A 19,998-nucleotide genomic window follows, 5' to 3' on the forward strand; every position below is an offset into this window, starting at 1 on the left:
GCACCTCCAAATCCGAGACCATGGTCCTCAGCCGGAAAAGGGTGGAGTGCCCTCTCAGGGTTGGTAGCGAGATCCTGCCCCAAGTGGAGGAGTGAGGGAAGAATGGAGCGTGAGATCGACAGGCGGATCGGTGCGGCATCCGCAGTAATGTGGGCGCTGCATCGGTCTGTCGTGGTAAAAAAGGAGCTGAGCCGCAAGGCGAAGCTCTCAATTTACCAGTCGATCTATGTTCCTACCCTCACCTATGGTCATGAGCTATGGGTAGTGACCGAAAGAATGAGATCGCGAATACAAGCGGCTGAAATGAGTTTCCTCTGCAGGGTGTCTGGGCTTTCCCTTAAAGATAGGGTGAGAAGCTCAGTCATCCGGGAGGGGCTCAGAGTAGAGACGCTGCTCCTCCGCATCGAGAGGAGTCAGATGAGGTGGCTCGGGCATCTGATCAGGATGCCTCCTGGACGCCTCCCTGGTGAGGTGTTCCGGGCATGTCTAACCGGGAGGAGGCCCCGGGGAAGACCCAGGACACGCTGGAGGGACTATGTCTCTCGACTGGCCTGGGAACGCCTTGGGATTCTCCCAGAAGAGCTAGAAGAAGTGGCCGGGGAGAGGGAAGTCTGGGCATCTCTGCTCAAGCTGCTGCCCCCGCGACCCGACCTCGGATAAGCGGGAGACAATGGATGGATGGAATCGCAGTGGTCTAGGCAATATCCTTAAAGGGTTAAGCTCACATACAAGTCCAAACACAAAGACCTAGTCCACACTTCCACTGATAAATATAAAAACACAAGTAAGCCAGCGATTCGCTAGCGAATCGGAAATCCAAGAATGGCAATGAGTTTCTGCTCCGTCCGATATTTGGATGGATGACATATCATGGAGGGTGGGTGCGTTTGGGGAAATGTCATTTAATTACATAAGCATATCTGTACTAAAGCGGTTTCGTTTTGTGGAGACGTGATTCTGTTGCCGTTGCTGACACCGACTGCTGGCAGAGTGGAGCACAGCAAGTGTAGTTTACAGGTTGTGGTGTTCGTGTGCCAGCCACTGAGTCGGGGAAGCCGCTGGGTTTGAGTGTGTCAGCTCCCTCCATTTGGATACGTGCCTCCTTCGCCTGTGCTATGTCAACAGCGCGTTGTGGGCGTGCTGCATTTGACTCTGGGGTGCCGCGCCGCAGTGCGCATACTGACTCTGGGAACCCGCCGCGTTTTGGGAGGCCGCTGCATTTGACTCTGCAGGTTGTGTTGTTTGAGCGCCATCTACTGACTCTGGGAAGCCGCCGCGTTGTGGGAAGCCGCTGCATTTGACTCCACAGGTTGTGTTGTTTGGGCGCTCACAGGTTGTAGCCATACGGGCTCGTGTTTGTGTTACTAATCGTTGAGCTACCTCCATTTGGATACGTGCCTCCTTTGCCTGTGCTGTGTCAAAAGCGCGTTGTGGGCGCGCTCGTTCATTGTCCAGGTGGCTGTACAACCTGGCGTGCACGCTTTACCTCAGGTTTAGTTCACAGGTTGTAGGTATGGTAAATGCTTGGGCGCCACCCACTGACTCTGGGAATCCGTCACATTTTGGGAAGCCGCTGCGTTTGACTCCACAGGTTGTGTTATTTGTAAGCTCACAGGTTGTGTTGTTTGGGCGCCATCTACTGACTCTTTGAAGCCGCCGCTGCGTTTGACTCTGGGGCGGGCGCCTCGGTGTGTCCGCCATGCATAAATTAACTGAGGATATCCAGAACCTCTATGAAAGCAGTCAGAATGTCATCACTAGGCAGAAAACTTAAAATTAATATCATTTCAATGTGCAAGGAATTTGTAATTTTTGTCAAGTGTGTGCTAAATTATATTCCTGCACTTTTCTCTACAGCAGCCACCCAAGATAAAAACAGCATCCATTTACCTTGTCACATTTGTTGCTGCATGTACAATATTTCTCATTGCAGCTTTTAGGACTGGTTTATACTTGACACATACACGCTCAGAACGAGGGCCATATGCATGAATGACATCAAACACAGAGGCCAATCCCTGTGCACACAGGGGTTTCGCCACATGCTGCACATGGCATTTTTTCTAACTATGTGGCAATGCCGACATACACTAAGCATATGCAAAGTGGTGAATTTCAAGGAGACGTTAGTTATATGGGTTCCAAAATGATGAATGAAGGGCTAAATATGACACAACAGGTCATCAAAGCCTAAGACAAGCATGCAAAAATATCTGAAGTCCATCTGTTCATCATGTAGCTCAACTACTAATGATCATATTATACATCCTCTTTTCACCTTTTTTGGACATGCTACCTTCTACTTTTTTCCTCCTAAAGCCAGTAATAGCAAGAACAACTCTTCTTTCATCTCACTTTCTCTGTTGTGACAGAGGGCTTTTTGCTTTGTCAGGAAACTGCATGTGTTGAAACAAATTTCTCTCTTCAGATGTTTACATCTTACCAACAAAAAACTGTACTAGTAGGGTGTTATACCATGTTAGTCATTATGGATGAAATGAGAAGTCTAGAATAATGATACCTTTTATTAACTAACTAAAGAGATTACAAATGGATGCTTTCGAGGCAGCTCAGGCTACATCTTGCCTGAAGAACAGACCTGAGCTGTCTCGAAACCTTGCATACAGTAATCCCTCCTCCATCGCGGGGGTTGCGTTCCAGAGCCACCCGCGAAATAGGAAAATCCGCGAAGTAGAAACCATATGTTTATATGGTTATTTTTAGAATGTCATGCTTGGGTCACAGATTTGCGCAGAAACACAGGAGGTTGTAGAGAGACAGGAACGTTATTCAAACACTGCAAACAAACATTTGTCTCTTTTTCAAAAGTTTAAACTGTGCTCCATGACAAGACAGAGATGACAGTTCTGTCTCACAATTAAAAGAATGCAAACATATCTTCCTTTTCAAAGGAGTGCAAAGCAAGCAGTCAAAAAAAAAATCAATAGGGCTTTTTGGCTTTTAAGTATGCGAAGCACCGCCGGTACAAAGCTGTTGAAGGCGGCAGCTCACACCCCCTCTGTCAGGAGCAGGAAGAGAGATAGAGAGAGATAGAGAGAGATAGAGAGAGACAGATAAAAAAAATCAATACGTGCCCTTTGAGCTTTTAAGTATGCGAAGCTCCGTGCAGCATGTCCTTCAGGAAGCAGCTGCACACAGCCCCCCTGCTCACACCCCCCTACGTCACCGCAAGAGAGAGAGAGAGAGAGAGAGAGAGAGAGAGAGAGAGAGAGAGAGAGAGAGAGAGAGAGAGAGAGAGAGAAAGTAAGCTGGATAGCTTCTCAGCCATCTGCCAATAGCGTCCCTTGTATGAAATCAACTGGGCAAACCAACTGAGGAAGCATGTACCAGAAATTAAAAGACCTATTGTCCGCAGAAACCCGCGAAGCAGCGAAAAATCCGCGATATATATTTAAATATGCTTACATATAAAATCCGCGATGGAGTGAAGCCGCGAAAGGCGAAGCGCGATATAGCGAGGGATCACTGTATTGTAATCTTTTTAGTTAGTCAATGTAGAGAAAAGCCAAGCAAAATGACACCTTTTATTGGCTAACTAGAAAGATTACAATATGCAAGCTTTCGAGGCAACTCAGGCCCCTTCTTCAGGCAAGATCTTGCCTGAAGAAGGGGCCTGAGTTGCCTCGAAAGCTTGCATATTGTAATCTTTCTAGTTAGCCAATAAAAGGTGTCATTTTGCTTGGCTTTTCTCTACATTCATAATGGCTAACACGGTACAGCTCCCTAGTACTATAGTTAGTCAATGAAAGGTATCATTTTGCTTGACTTTTCACTGCAACATAAACCTGGGAAGACATTCACTGCATCATGTTTTATACAGTAAACTCAACACACACAAGTTTATCAAACATTGGTACAGTGTTCTTCAGAATTGCAAAGCTATTGAACATTACAGATTAGGTCATATGATTTTTAAAATTCTTCACTTTGGGTTTCATTTACGAAATTCTGTGAATTCAACCACCCAGAAATAAGAAGATGCAGATGCCAAAAAAAAATCCAACTTATAAACCCTTACATTCAAAAATCATAGTCATCTTGTAAATGTGTGTACACAAAGGCACCTTGTACCTCGCCAGTTGCCTCCCCCTTTACGACCGAGTCTCTTTGAATTTTACTACAGAGTTGGGGGAAGGGGGTGCTTGGCATGGGTGTTTCTCTGCTAGAATCTTTCAACAACACAATGAAGAGCACAGTTTAGCAGCCATATTAGAACAGGCATACGGCCTGTTCTGAAGAAAGCTGAGCACCAATGATGCCTTAACTAGAGACATTTTAAATAACTACAAGTCTGTGTACCGCCTGAAACTACACATTACCATTTAATCAGGTTGTATGGTTGCCAATATTCAAATGTACTTTGCATATTGTTACTATTTATGAATATTACCAATAATACATTGTTTTATGTGAAACTTAATTCCTGCTTGTCTTTTTACTACACCTAATTGCCTATAGATATAGAAGGGAAGGCGGGGATAAGTTATATACTATAATACCTTATAAACAGTGGTAAGTCTGTGAGATTAAGCATTTTGACAAAGGGTACTTATTAATAATACAATAGGGGAACGTAGAGCAACATATTACTCTACCAAGACAAAACATACATATATATATATATATATATATATATATATATATATATATATATATATCTATATAGCATGTTGCTCAGCCTCATATATATGCAATCTTGATGCTGCAGAACTTCACCGGCTGATACAGCACCCTTCCTCCAGACACATTGAGGCCCCACTACTTGCATTTAGAATGATCTGGCTGTGCTCTGCAGCTAAGAGCACAAGATCTTGTGTGGCGTTATAGCAGCTCTCCAGTGCATTCTGGGGTCAGGGAAAGGTGTAAGGCATCAGTATCTGAGTGGGTAGCTGCTACTTATATGACTGCAGTTATACTGAATACACTGTCCATGATATTCAACAACTGCAGGGGAATCTGCAAAGTCACACGATTTTCTACAAGACAGCTCGATCAACCGAGTGAAACGCTTTATGAAAATTGACAAAGGCTGCAAAGAAAACTTTGCTGATATTTGCATTTGCACTCAATACAAACCTTCAGTGCCAGGATCCAGTCAATAATAGACTTCTTAGGCATAAAAACAGACTGCTCCGGTCGCTAATAGGTCAGCAAGTGATCATGGATCCTATTGAGGATGACTCTATCAAGGACCTTTTCCCCCTGTAGTTGCCACAATCCTGGTGATCACCCTTCCCTTTCCAGATAAGAACAAGTCCTGTTTTCCAGTCAGTTGGGGTGAAGCCCGTCTCCCAAATGGAAGCAAAGATTGCTTGCAATCCCAGAAGAGGACACTGCCTTACAACCAGCCAGGAAAAGTTAACCCCAGATACTACAGATCCCTGCAGCCTTCCCTACCCTCAGCTGGTTCACCACCTGTGCAATCTCAGTGAGATTCGGTGTTTCACAGCTAACTGGTGAATCAGCCTCAAGAACACTGTAAATACTTGTAGAACGAAGAAAAATAATTGAAACAAAGTACGGGACGCACAAGTCTCTCTTATTACCTGCAATTTAGTACATAATTTTAAATTTGAATGCTATATAGAGATACAAATACCTTAATAAATTACATTGTATTTTTCATAGGTAATGCTTAAATAATTAATATCTGTTGATATATCAGTGCAGCATTACAACAAACAAATCAACCTTCCTCTAAGTCCAACTAGATTTTCTTTATGAAAAAGACATGAGAAAAACCTACCAAGAGGGAAGTATCTTGGTGTCCCCATATAGATCTTGCCAAGAGAAACCAGTTTAAGATTAAGTGTTCGCATTTGATCTGCAGAGTTCATTGCAACACTGTCATTCAGTTCTAGTTAACAAAAAAAGAGAAAAAATCATTATAGTAAATTATTTTCACATTACTTTTGCATTAATAAAGAAAATATATATTTTTTTATAACACGTTATATTTCTAAACTTTCTAGATTTCCCAAGATTTCATTTAAAAATCAGGCACCATAAGGTGTTTCATTTTGAAAAATCTTGGAAGATGGTTTAATACCTTGCTTAAGGAGGAATGAAAAAAAGTGACGGTTCTTTCAAAATTAAGTCAACAGTAACAGCGTGGCTGAAAATAACCTAAATCCTAACAGTAATTAGTCACAATGATTAGACTTATTAGGAAAAATACAGTTTATAATTTAATTTAAAAATATATACTTCTCCCTAGCTGTCCTTGCCAGAACAGGTTTAAAAAATAAAAATTGTAAAATTGTATCAATAAAGTAGTTTTATGTTCCTTTGCACCTTTTCATATTCTCAGGGTTGAATACACAACATAATACAGGGTTTCCACATATTTTCAAGGTAATCTCAAAGATATTTTATAGGTTAATATAGTCAAATGTCACATTCATCATTGATTTGTTTAACTGATTAACAGGCAGCTGAGAACTATTTCTCTAAGTTAACTATTTCTCCAAGTCAATATCTGTAGCTTAGTATCTAATGGCAAATTAGATAGATAGATAGATAGATAGATAGATAGATAGATAGATAGATAGATAGATAGATAGATAGATACTTTATTAATCCCGATGGGAAATTCACAAATTATTCACAATTAAGTCAGAAGAATTTAATTCCTTTTCATATGAATGGCACCATCAGTTACCAGGGCTTTTTGTTAGTTAATTTAAGATAATTTAATTTAATTTAAGATAGAAAGGAAAATTGGAGAAATACCCAAAGAGAATAGCAGGGTAAGCATTAGGCTTGTATAGCTGACTGCATATTTAGAAAAAAGGGATTCCTTCAGAGTAACGTACACTTCAATGAGTATAGATTCGTCCAAACAATCCCCTCCCCCCACTTCAGTCTTTCTCTCTTTTTCTTGTGTAATACATATGTAAAGCCAATGAGAATGAGAAAGTGAATTTCTCCAAATATAAAATGGAGTAATATTTAAAGATAATTTAAATGAGCATTTTATAAATATTTTTAAGTTACTGAGTATCTGTTACAGACCTAGATACAATATAAATTGGCTAAAATGAACTATCAAAAAGGTATTGAGAGAAAGAATTCGGAGATTTTAATATCTGGATTCATTTCTGCAAATGGCTCTTAAGTAGGGATATTCAAATCAGGTTTTTTAAGAGCCAATACAAATCACCATTATCATGTTACTGGATCAGCTGATTCAATTTTTTTTTCTTTACCTCTTTAAAAACATAAAACACTAAGTTCCTGCATAACCAGACACAGAAATGGCTTATGTTCTATATTAAGGTGTTAACTTTGGTACTTTTATAATTAAACTATAGACCACAAGTGTTACCTTTGTATTGTTATTAACAAAAGTAAATGCTGTAGGCTTGTTGTTCAGTGATCACAAAAATAATAAAATTCCCTTAAAATACATTAAGTAATAAAACAAGTTGAGAAAATATTTATCCATAATACATATGGCATTAAAGAAATAAAATGCTTCTCATTAATTACAAGCTGTTTAATTACTTCTGTAATGTACTTATCTGAAACAAACCTCAATTTTTAAAAAGTGTCTTTCACCATTTGTCTAACAAAAATATATATTTGCACATTGATTCAGTTAATTGACATTGGCAGTTAAACATTGCATAAATGTAAATATACATGCACTTTACAGATTTTAATCATTTTAAATCGTTAATTTTACTAGAGCTTTTTGAAGTTAAAATATGGATTTACTACAGTTTTGTTTTTTCCTGCATACTAGCTAGACATTCCTAATTCTTGAGGTGTAATTATACACATTCATTACAACTGCAGTACTTGTTTCTTACCATAACATATACTGTATGACACACGATGTGTAAAAATAATAAACACAGTACAAACCTTTTAAAAAAAAACAAAAAACAAATCACTGGTATAAAGGCCCATATATTAAATAGATGCTACTTTAATTAGGTACTGTAAACTAAACTGTATGATTGCAAACATTAACAAGTATTTGATGGCTTTCAAAAGGTGAGGCTACCCTTTTTTTCTTTTGTTCCTTTGCTATTATAACTGTAAATGTTAATAGTGGGCGGCACAGTGGCGCAGTGGTAGCGCTGCTGCCTCGCAGTTAGGAGACCCGGGTTCCCTCCGCGCTCCCTGCGTGGAGTTTGCATGTTCTCCCCGTGTCTGCGTGGGTTTCCTCCGGGCGCTCCGGTTTCCTCCCACAGTCCTAAGACATGCAGGTTAAGTGGATTGGTGATTCTAAAAATGGCCCTAGTGTGTGCTTGGTGTGTGGGTGTGTTTGTGTGTGTCCTGCGGTGGGTTGGCACCCTGCCCAGGATTGTTTCCTGCCTTGTGGCCTGTGTTGGCTGGGATTGGCTCCAGCAGACCCCCGTGACCCTGTGTTCGGCTTCAGCGGGTTAGAAAATGGATGGATGGATGGATGTTAATAGTAGTGAAGAGTTTTCTCTTTTTCACGGTTCACTGTTCTATGTAACTTCCATGTATTAACTTTCCTTTTAATTAATGTTTTGAGTAACATTGACAAATAGAGATAATCTCATTGTTGTGTGATTATGTAATATGTAATGTTACAGTGTTGTTTTCCTCTGTATATTGGATTGTCTACCCTTTAATAAAATTCAGTTAAAAAAAAGCCATAAATCAATCAAATGTTTGTAAAATGTTTATCTAAAAGACAAAATGCTAACATGCACAACATGTTTACATGTAAAATCGACAAATTTCAAATTGTTCTTTATCTCTTCTTTTTCTAACAGAAATTGTCAGCTGTTGTTATTAACACACTGTCCAAACTAATTAAAATGAACATTGCTCGTCTGAAAGGATAAAATAAAATTTCCAAATTCATTAAAGTAGTTTTTCTTGCTGTTTCTGTAATTGCACACATTAATGACTCAGATTTCTTTTTCTGTTTATTACTCCACTTTCTTTAATGTAAAGGTTTCACTCTGGTTGCCTCTCTAGCAAAGTCTGCTTTACGGGAAGTTCACATAATATGGTGTGTGTGTGTATAAAGGAACACTACTACTAAACTACAGTAAAGCTTAGAAAAGCATATCCTGAAAAAAAAATTGTTTTTTGCAAATGACCAATTTACTGATCAAGTCGTTTGTAGTAAAAACTGGTTAATTTAGATCAGTGGCCAATTACCGTATTTTTCGCTCCATAAGACGCACTTTTTTTCCCCCAAAAGAAGGGTGGAAATGTCTGTGAGTCTTATGGAGCGAATATTGCGTCACAGACCATGATGTGCATTACCTGACAAAAGTCGATATCCAGGGATAGAGGGCGACAATCAGCTGTTAATGGCGACAAAACTCACTGTTACGTCACAGGCATTCCCTCTCTGCTTGGAGGAATGTTAAGACTCATTGACTCGATATCTAATCCTTGTGTGTGGGTTACAAAATGTAAACAAAGGCAAGATGGCATCGACATCTCATGAGGGAACGAAGCAAGTGCAGAGAAGAAAATACTCAGCAGATGATGTTTTGCGCATTATCGCCGAGTCAGACTCTGATTTTTCAGAATTTGATTTTGTTGAGAGTGATCAGGAGATCGAGCAAGAGAGTGAGGAACTGGCATCAGCTGATCGGACACCAGCTGAGCGCATTCGCGCATGCCGATACACCTATGGCAAGGTTCGTGTGGCAGGAATACCCAGACATTGATCCGTGGGAGCCAAACTGGCTATCGGACTTCACAAGACAGCATAGCTTGCTGTTGGACACGACAGATTACCAGCCACTGGACTACTTCAGGCTACTCTCTCCTGAGGCTGCTTTTCAGTTACTGTCAGACGAGACAAACAGGTATGCAGAGCAATTTTTTGAATCGCGGGCTGCGCTTGCACCGCATTCTTGTTTTTCAAAGTGGAAACCCACAACAAAAGACGAGATGAAGGGCTTTGTGGCATTACAAATAGAGATGGGACTGGACTGGTGATATAACTTCAGGGAGCAATCGTCCAAATGTGCTTTGTCCCCTGGTGGCTTTGGACAGGTTATGCCGCGTGATGATAGGTATGTGCCGCTGCAAAGTGATTGTGAGCAACTGAGCTTCATAAATTCTGACACTAGCGATGAGGAGTTCTTGGGGTTTCCAGAAAACTAGAAGAGTGCTTGAACCTTAAAGTCTCTCCTCATTTGTTAATGGCAGTGATGATGGTTCTTAATACCGCTGTTGACTTTACATGGTTGAAATATTATTCTGCTATATTTTATTAAATATATAAGTACACCATTTGGTTCAAAATATTTTTTTTCTTGTGTTCCTCCTCTAAACCTAGCTGCGTCTTATGGTCAGGTGCGTCTTAAGGAGCGAAAAATACGGTAATTGGAGTATACTTAATGCTGAGCTTTTTATTAAGAAAATTACTGTAGTATCTTGATTATATAAAATTAATACACAAATACTACACCCACTTTGAAGCAGCAAAGGTTTTGATTCAGATAACGTTTTCCACATTCATGAGGTATGTTTGTTACAAGTGAACTTAATGTATATACAATAGTAAAAACATTTGCTCATCATGAAGAACTAAGTATCTCTGAATAAAAGAACATACTGCAGAGACTCTATAGAACACAAAAAATAGTTACCAAGTATTAGTAGCAAAATAAGTCATTTGATGCATATTGCTTTAAATCACAAATCCCTCAGAAAATAATCAGTTTACCACATTTAAGTATTATTAGAAAGTAGAATATGATTTTTTTGATAATGTACTGAAAACAAAAATACTTTCTTTAAACTTTGTCTAATCAATTATTAATTAGAACAGAACAGATATTGATTAAGGCAACCATTTCATATTATTGCTATAATTAGGAGTGTCTTAGAGTCATACAGGATGCAGACACACTCCCAACTATAAGCACAAAACATTTTTCCCATGACAGGAAAATCATTTTGTTAATTTTAAGGTTTTACAGGTGTTCAAGGACAAGGGAAAACCCTGATAATTGACTTTCAATAACAGGGGAAAAAATTAAGGAGAAAACTTTACACCTGAACAAAGTTCACGCACTACCATGCATGCTGGAAGCTCTGAAAACTTTGATATTTTAGATAACCCCATGTGTCGATACACCAGGATAACCAGTTGTGATTTGATCTCTAAAATGGTATATAGAGATGAAAAACAAGGTTAATTTAAAATTCTAAGTTAAACGAATAAACTGAACTTAAAACGTTTTCATTAGGTTTTTTATTTCTCTGTCTTTCTTCACAAACCTTTTTCTATTATTTCTTGCCAGAGATTCTGCACCAGGATTGGGTCAGAGTGTTTGGCACAGTGAATGATGGCTAGCTTGCACTCCGACAGCTTGTAAAGATCTGCATATTCTCCATATAACTGCAGAAACACAGAAAGAAAATGTTCAAGACAAATGGATGAACAGTTAATATGCAAAAGCTAAAAATGTACTCTCTGACCCACAAAACAGAACTAAAGGATATTTTTTCAGAATTAAATATACACTGTAAAACTAGAGATAATTAATTCATAAACAAAAAAGATGCATGAAGTCAAACAGAAATTAAAAAATAAAAATCAGTATTCATTATACTTGAGAAAACAGTAACACAACAATGAGTTCAGATCAATATATTGTATCAGCTGTTTCATTATTCACACCATGTAAGCAGTGTAGGACAAAGTGGGCATTTTCCATTTTGCTAGATTTTAGTGACACCCCAGGCCTGTCAAGAAAACAGATTTATTTAACCGGGATGCAAGCATACAGCTGCACACAACCCCCACTTGCTTTACACACAAAATGATTACAATCTAACTTGACTTGCAAGATCTGCCTGGACTTCATCTGAAAAGAAAGGTGTAAATCAGAGTTGCACTGACATCTCTCCAGAAGCCCTTCTGCAGACAACTTGAGCCAGAAAGTGCTCAAGCAAGGACAAAGACCTATTATTTAAAGGATGATAACTAAGATGAAAAGAAGAAACCACCCATAAAACTACAGTAATCCCTCCTCCATCGCGGGGGTTGCGTTCCAGAACCCCCCGCGAAAGGTGAAAATCCGCGAAGTAGAAACCATATGTTTATATGGTTATTTTTATATTGTCATGCTTGGGTCACAGATTTGCACAGAAACACGGGAAGTTGTAGAGAGACAGGAACTTTATTCAAACACTGCAAACAAATATTTGTCTCTTTTTCAAAAGTTTAAACTCTGCTCCATGACAAGACAGAGATGACAGTTCCGTCTCACAATTAAAAGAATGCAAACATATCTTCCTCTTCAAAGGAGTGCGCGTCAGGAGCAGGTAATGTCAGACAGATAGAGAGAAGAAAGCAAACAAATCAATAGGGCGGTTTGGCTTTTAAGTATGCGAAGCACCGCGGCACAAAGCTGTTGAAGGCGGCAGCTCACACCCCCTCCGTCAGGAGCAGACAAAGAGAGAGAGAGACACAGACAGAGAAAAACAAACAAGCAAAAATCAATACGTGCCCTGCGTGATTTTAAGTATGCAAAGCACCGTGCAGCATGTCGCTTCACGAAGCAGCTGCACAGAAGGGAGCAACGTGAAGATAATCTTTCAGCATTTTTAGACGAGCGTCCGTATTGTTTAGGTGTGCGAACAGCCCCCCTGCTCAATCCCCCTAGTCAGGATCAGAGAATGTCAGCGTGAGAGAGAGAAAATTAAGTTGGGTAGCTTCTCAGCCATCTGTCAATAGCGTCCCTTGTATGAAATCAACTGGGCAAACCAACTGAGGAAGCGTGTACCAGAAATTAAAAGACCCATTGTCTGCAGAAATCCGCGAACCAGCAAAAAATCTGCGATATATATTTAAACATGCTTACATATAAAATCCGTGATAGAGTGAAACCGCAAAAGGCGAAGCGCGATATAGCGAGGGATTACTGTACACTGATTTTGTAAATGGATGTGACTTTAATCCAATCAGGAGAAGGTTCCACCTTCCTTTAAAACCACACACCCCATCTCTCAAGGGAATGAGGAGAGATATGAGAATGGCACTTTGAGAGAAGTTCAGGGATTCTTTCAGAGCACCCTCCTTGAGATTCTCACAGGGAGGGTGGGAACTCTCTAACATGACTTTCTAAAATATTGTCCCAAACTAAAAGCTATGAGCTGCTCTACCTTGGAGATCTGAATTTGACCAATTCCGATCTTTGTGGACCAGAAGCTGAGACATAGTCTGTAAAGCCAAAGCTGTGTGCCAGTAGTCTGACAAGGCTTAGCAGCCACGACTTCAATAATGGAACATCAGAATGTAAACTGGTTGGCCAGAGAACTGCCTTTTCCCTATGAAGCGGCAAAATACAGCAAAAGGCAGACTGACAATGATGATGCAGCAAAGAGAAACAGTGCACTCTAACGCATGAAGAATACTCCACTTGAACCCAAAGCAACAACAAAGCAAAAACTCCACACAAGATCGGACATTATCCATAAAGACTTGGTATCGTAAATCTATTTATCTGTGCCAAGATAAAGTACAACTCTAAATACCAATAAACAGCTAGCCTATGTTATATGTTTGTCTGTCTAGTCTGACTGCACCCAGTCTTATATGTCAATATATATATGCAGTTATCTTACTTCTATAACTCTTATGTTTATCAATAAATTGTATTATTCTGTTTCTTAAAACAAGTGTGCCTCAGTTACCTTGATATAAGTCTAAAGGCCGGAGACCCAACTCCTACAAGAAAAAGTTAAGGTAGATAAAGTAGGAGCCTTGCCAAATTATTAGATTAATTACTGGTATTGCTGAAGGCAAAACTGATAATTAACAAAGTTAAAAATGTATTTTTCAAATCCCACATTACTATTGCATCCTCCTGGTATGTCTTACTGATTATTAATCAAAAATTTCTACAGCAGCCACGATTTCCAACTAAATATAAATGTTATGAGTAAGGTGACAGTCAAACACATTTGTAAGCCAATCACAATGTACGGTTATTGAGATGACACACGTTAAAGTTTTGTTTTCTTGCAATCAATACAGAGGGTACACTATTCACATAAACCCAGATCAAGTTACTGATATAACAAAGGAACAAGGAAAAAAATCAATCAGCATGATTGTCTCTTTTCACCTCACAACTTACAACACTTTCTATATTACTATACCACAGTTTAATTTATGCACGGCGGACACATGGCGGATGCACTGAGGCGCATGCGTACTGCGCCGTGGCGCCCGCCCCAGAGTCAAACGCAGCGGCTTCCCAGAGTCAGAGGATAAAAACAATAAACGGAGGCTCCTACAACGCACTTCACAAACACCAGAAGCAAACAACTCACACGCCGTGGCGCCCCAGAGTCAAACACAGCAGCTTCCCGCCGTGGCGCACGCCTCAGAGTCAGACACAGCGGCTTCGGAGACCCCATGGATAAAAACAATAAACGGAGGCTCCTACAACGCGCTTCACAAACACCAGAAGCAAAGAACTCACAGGCCGTGGCGCCCCAGAGTCAAAACGCAGCGGCTTCCCACCGAGGTGCAAACGTACTGCGTCGTGGCGCACACCCCAGAGTCAAATGCAGCGGCTTCCCAGAGTCAGTAGGTGGCGCCCAAACAACACAACCTGTACACTACACTTGCTCTAATCCACTGTGCCAGTAATATAGATCACATAACGGTCACAGACTCAAACCCAGCGGCTTCCCAGACTCAGTGGCTGGCACACGCACACCACAACCTGTAAACTAAACTTGCTGTGCTCCAGTCTGCCAGCAGTCGGTGTCAGCAAAAGCAACGGGATCACGTCTCCACAAAACGAAACCGCTTTAGTACAGATATGCTTATTTAATTAAATGACATTTCCCCAGACGCACCCACCCTCCATGATATTTCATCCATCCAATTATCGGACGGAACAGAAACTGATCGCCATTCTTGGATTTATGATTCTCTAGAGAATCGCGGGCTTACTTGTTAAAAAACTAATTTTCACATTAAAAAAAATAAATAAACAAATCTCCAGGTATGTTGGATATCAGGAAGAATATTCATGCATGCATTTCTAGAAAAACTGACTACAGTAATCCACTAACAGGCATCTGAGAAACAATAAAAGGCAGATATGCAGTACTGTGAATACTGTGTCTCTTACTTATCATTCCAGCATTAGATTAGAAACAGCATAAGGAATGTGTATACCACATATGGGAACACACTATATTGGTTTGGTGTTCTGTGAGTAGAATATAATTTTAGGACAGAACAACTAAAACATGATTATCCAATGAATTAAGAGGGCTGGACATTTTCAGGCCCTTTTTGTTTGAGGTTTCTTACCTTTGTTATATCCATCAGTTCAGAATCAAGTCGTGATAGTGCTGTTTGTACAGCAAGATGATGAGAATACTGTTTGCTTAACATATCTTGAATCTGTAGCTGGATCCTTGCCACCTTTAGAAATAAGATGGAATTACTACCAGCATTAAGTACTGACAAAAGTCACAATTTACAACACATTAATTTGATTTTTCAATTCTCCTAACTATGCTAGATACCATGAATATGAAATTTTTTTTTTGGTTAAATCAACAGAGTTTTCTACTCATGTTAAGGAAGATCTGAGAATAATATACAATGATCTAATTGGCACTTTTTGGATTAATATGAAATGGTCAGATTACCACACTACTTTCCAAAGAATAAATAAGGCATAATCACAAAAGAAAATTTTAACAAAGTATTTTTAAATTCCAGAAATAAACTATATGCCCTGCTCAAAGGGCACTTCAGTGCTTTATAGTAAGACTATGAGCAGTTTGTTGATATACTAATAGACAGTTTTGAGGATTATACATTAACAATAACATTAAGCAATAGGACTTTTTTTTCAGTTTTTAACATTATGACAAACAAAGCAAAGAATGTTACTATGCTGGGTTCAAATACTGATATCTAGAGTACCAAGACAGTAAACAGTTGAGCAACTTAAAAATAATGTCAAATCAACTTACAAGATCATAGTATGTTACACCTGGTTACTGATACTATTTGCAGTTGGAGAATTAAGATTTTAAATGATGTGTTAAGGGTCCAAGAATGAGTCACAGACAAGAACAGAAAAACAGATTTAGTCACTACACTACCTATCAAATTACTATTATGGCAAATAGAGCTTTGGTATCCATTAAATTTGAATTTGCTTACAAGTTATCATAAACTCATGAACAGCACATGATGAAGCCCCAATCCAAAAAACACCAGTCAAAAGGTACTGCTCGAATTTCCCAGAATATTAGATGAAATCAATATTTATTTAACTTTCTGTGATTACCTCCAATGTTATTCTACCACTACTTCTATAGAGCAACTCAAATTTTTAAAGTGATCTTTCTGTTAGTGTTTAAAAAGAGTATACATCACTCTCATAAGTAGACTGAAAGATATCAAAACAAGTTTATCTGCAAGAAAATTTACACAAGCAGGGAAACTTCTCCCAGATACTGAAAATGAGCAATATATGGCCATCTTCAGCATTTTAATTAAAAAGAATTCATTTTTACCAAACATGTTTTTTGCAGTCTGCCTGCTGTATACAATCGGATTCTATCAAAATATCAATTCACATATTTGCTTAAAAATACACTGAAAGACTGAAGAAAATGTTGCTGCTCTTGACAACAACAAAAAAGAAATCCCTTCTGGGATGAAATATATTCACACTAGAATATAAGAACATTTAGTAGTTTTCATAAGTTTAGGCATAGATTTTAAAATATAGTTCAAAAACTGTATAAGTCATAAATTAGAATTTAGTTACTGTAATTGAACTCAGTTAGTAATGTTTACCTTTGGTTTTCTAAAGTGAACTAAAAATAACAGTACTAGCTCATTTTAATTATGAGTAGCACAAAAACAGAGAAGCATATTTAGTTAATATGACCTTTTTGTTTTGTCTAATAATGAACTGAGATATGCTGTGCAAAGTGGAGAATAGTAAATATTGTGAATGTGATAAATAACACTATTTTAATAAGAAATCGCATCAGTTTATATAAAAAGTTTTTTGTTTTTTTTTTACATACAGTGGTGTGAAAAACTATTTGCCCCCTTCCTGATTTCTTATTCTTTTGCATGTTTGTCACACAAAATGTTTCTGATCATCAAACACATTTAACCATTAGTCAAATATAACACAAGTAAACACAAAATGCAGTTTTTAAATGATGGTTTTTATTATTTAGGGAGAAAAAAAATCCAAACCTACATGGCCCTGTGTGAAAAAGTAATTGCCCCCCTTGTTAAAAAATAACCTAACTGTGGTGTATCACACCTGAGTTCAATTTCCATAGCCACCCCCAGGCCTGATTACTGCCACACCTGTTTCAATCAAGAAATCACTTAAATAGGAGCTGCCTGACACAGAGAAGTAGACCAAAAGCACCTCAAAAGCTAGACATCATGCCAAGATCCAAAGAAATTCAGGAACAAATGAGAACAGAAGTAATTGAGATCTATCAGTCTGGTAAAGGTTATAAAGCCATTTCTAAAGCTTTGGGACTCCAGCGAACCACAGTGAGAGCCATTATCCACAAATGGCAAAAACATGGAACAGTGGTGAACCTTCCCAGGAGTGGCCGGCCGACCAAAATTACCCCAAGAGCGCAGAGACGACTCATCCGAGAGGTCACAAAAGACCCCAGGACAACGTCTAAAGAACTGCAGGCCTCACTTGCCTCAATTAAGGTCAGTGTTCACGACTCCACCATAAGAAAGAGACTGGGCAAAAACGGCCTGCATGGCAGATTTCCAAGACGCAAACCACTGTTAAGCAAAAAGAACATTAGGGCTCGTCTCAATTTTGCTAAGAAACATCTCAATGATTGCCAAGACTTTTGGGAAAATACTTTGTGGACTGATGAGTCAAAAGTTGAACTTTTTGGAAGGCAAATGTCCCGTTACATCTGGCGTAAAAGGAACACAGCATTTCAGAAAAAGAACATCATACCAACAGTAAAATATGGTGGTGGTAGTGTGATGGTCTGGGGTTGTTTTGCTGCTTCAGGACCTGGAAGGCTTGCTGTGGTAGATGGAACCATGAATTCTACTGTCTACCAAAAAATCCTGAAGGAGAATGTCCGGCCATCTGTTCGTCAACTCAAGCTGAAGCGATCTTGGGTGCTGCAACAGGACAATGACCCAAAACACACCAGCAAATCCACCTCTGAATGGCTGAAGAAAAACAAAATGAAGACTTTGGAGTGGCCTAGTCAAAGTCCTGACCTGAATCCAATTGAGATGCTATGGCATGACCTTAAAAAGGCGATTCATGCTAGAAAACCCTCAAATAAAGCTGAATTACAACAATTTTGCAAAGATGAGTGGGCCAAAATTCCTCCAGAGCGCTGTAAAAGACTCATTGCAAGTTATCGCAAACGCTTGATTGCAGTTATTGCTGCTAAGGGTGGCCCAACCAGTTATTAGGTTCAGGGGGCAATTACTTTTTCACACAGGGCCATGTAGGTTTGGATTTTTTTTTCTCCCTAAATAATAAAAACCACCATTTACAAACTGCATTTTGTGTTTACTTGTGTTATATTTGACTAATGGTTAAATGTGTTTGATGATCAGAAACATTTTGTGTGACAAACATGCAAAAGAATAAGAAATCAGGAAGGGGGCAAATAGTTTTTCACACCACTGTATGTATTTTAGAGCATACTTGTACTACTGTTATAAAGGAGAGCACTGTGCATAGAATAAAACTTCATGTTTTATTTTTCAATAAAACATTTGCACAAATTAATTGTAATAATACTCAGTGAACTATTCAATTAGCAAAATACTTGTTAGTTGCAGCCCTATAATTCAATGTCTTTTTTTTTTTTTTTTTTTTAAATTAACAAAGACCGGTGTCTCTGGGTCAGGGTCTAGTTCAGTACGCCCCGACCCAGAGTACAGAATAAGTAATAACAACACCTCCATCTCAGCCAGTATGGAGAAAAATTAATACAAAATAAACCATTTCTCAGACAAGCATATTATAAAAAAAAATTCTTGGGTAGACGAGTTTGTGCAAAAAGTACATAAAATCAATTGTTTAAAAATCTGCAATGTTTTAAAGTATATTCTACCCAGTTTATTTCATAGCAACACCATATACTGAATATTAATATATATGCATTCTAATTAATGAAAGAAATTCATCATTCGAAATTAACAAAAATGGCATGGTTAAAATATTGATTTCCACTTCAGCCACAGGCAATAGTAAGTTATACAATGTGATTTAAAAAAAAATAAATGCCATGCCTAAAACAACCCAACCTCTGATAGTTTTTGCCCTAAACATTTTAAACGTAAAGTGTAATAAACTATTCAAATGCTTAAAAAAGTATTTTTATTTGCTACAATACAAATAGTAATGAATAAATACCTCCTTTTTCTCCTCCAATTCATGTAGAAACTCTCCATTTGTAGCCTGTGATATGGCGGACGTAGAACTCTTGGCACTTAGTATGGCACGAGAAATATACTCCAGTCGCTGTTGTAATGTAATTTCAGAGCTATATTTGGAAAAAGCAATACCAAGGTTTTGGGTTGAATTTCAGACATATACATCAGGAAACAAAAAGCTTTTTGTAAAACATCTCAAGACTAACTTAAGACAAAGATAAAACATATCTTCACTGAAAGCCACAATGAATTCTGAAAGTCACTACAGTAATCCCTCACCTATCGCGGGGGTTACGTTCCAGAGACCCCCGCGATAGGTGAAAATCCGCGAAGTAGCGACCTATATTTATTTTATTATTTATACATATTTTAAGGCTTTATAAACCCTTCCCACACTCTTATAAACCTTTCTCACTCTCTTGTTAACCTTTCCCACACTCTTATAAACACTTCCTATGCTCTTAAACACTTTCTACATTCTTAAACACCGCAGACCAACAGTGCACACTGCACGCAGCGATCAGACGTCAATGTGTCTGCACTCGCTTTGTGAAGGGGGGCAGCTGAAC

At 38.8% G+C, this 19,998-nt stretch overlaps 1 protein-coding gene across 2 annotated transcripts in view; it reads right to left on the reverse strand.

Annotated features, from left to right (window-relative positions):
- Nucleotides 1–19,998, reverse strand: part of nup155 (nucleoporin 155) — a 113,676-nt gene that overhangs the window by 10,651 nt on the left and 83,027 nt on the right. For both annotated transcript variants that reach the window (XM_051927675.1, XM_028802383.2), the window contains exons 30-33: nucleotides 19,410–19,539; nucleotides 15,314–15,427; nucleotides 11,254–11,374; nucleotides 5,768–5,878 (exon numbers count right to left, since the gene is read on the reverse strand). In XM_051927675.1, coding sequence (XP_051783635.1) covers nucleotides 5,768–5,878; nucleotides 11,254–11,374; nucleotides 15,314–15,427; nucleotides 19,410–19,539 — 476 coding nt within the window. The remainder of the gene's footprint in view (nucleotides 1–5,767; nucleotides 5,879–11,253; nucleotides 11,375–15,313; nucleotides 15,428–19,409; nucleotides 19,540–19,998) is intronic.

This window comes from Erpetoichthys calabaricus, chromosome 5 (genome assembly GCF_900747795.2).
Source record: "Erpetoichthys calabaricus chromosome 5, fErpCal1.3, whole genome shotgun sequence".
In the NCBI taxonomy this organism is placed as follows: Eukaryota; Metazoa; Chordata; class Cladistia; order Polypteriformes; family Polypteridae; genus Erpetoichthys; species Erpetoichthys calabaricus.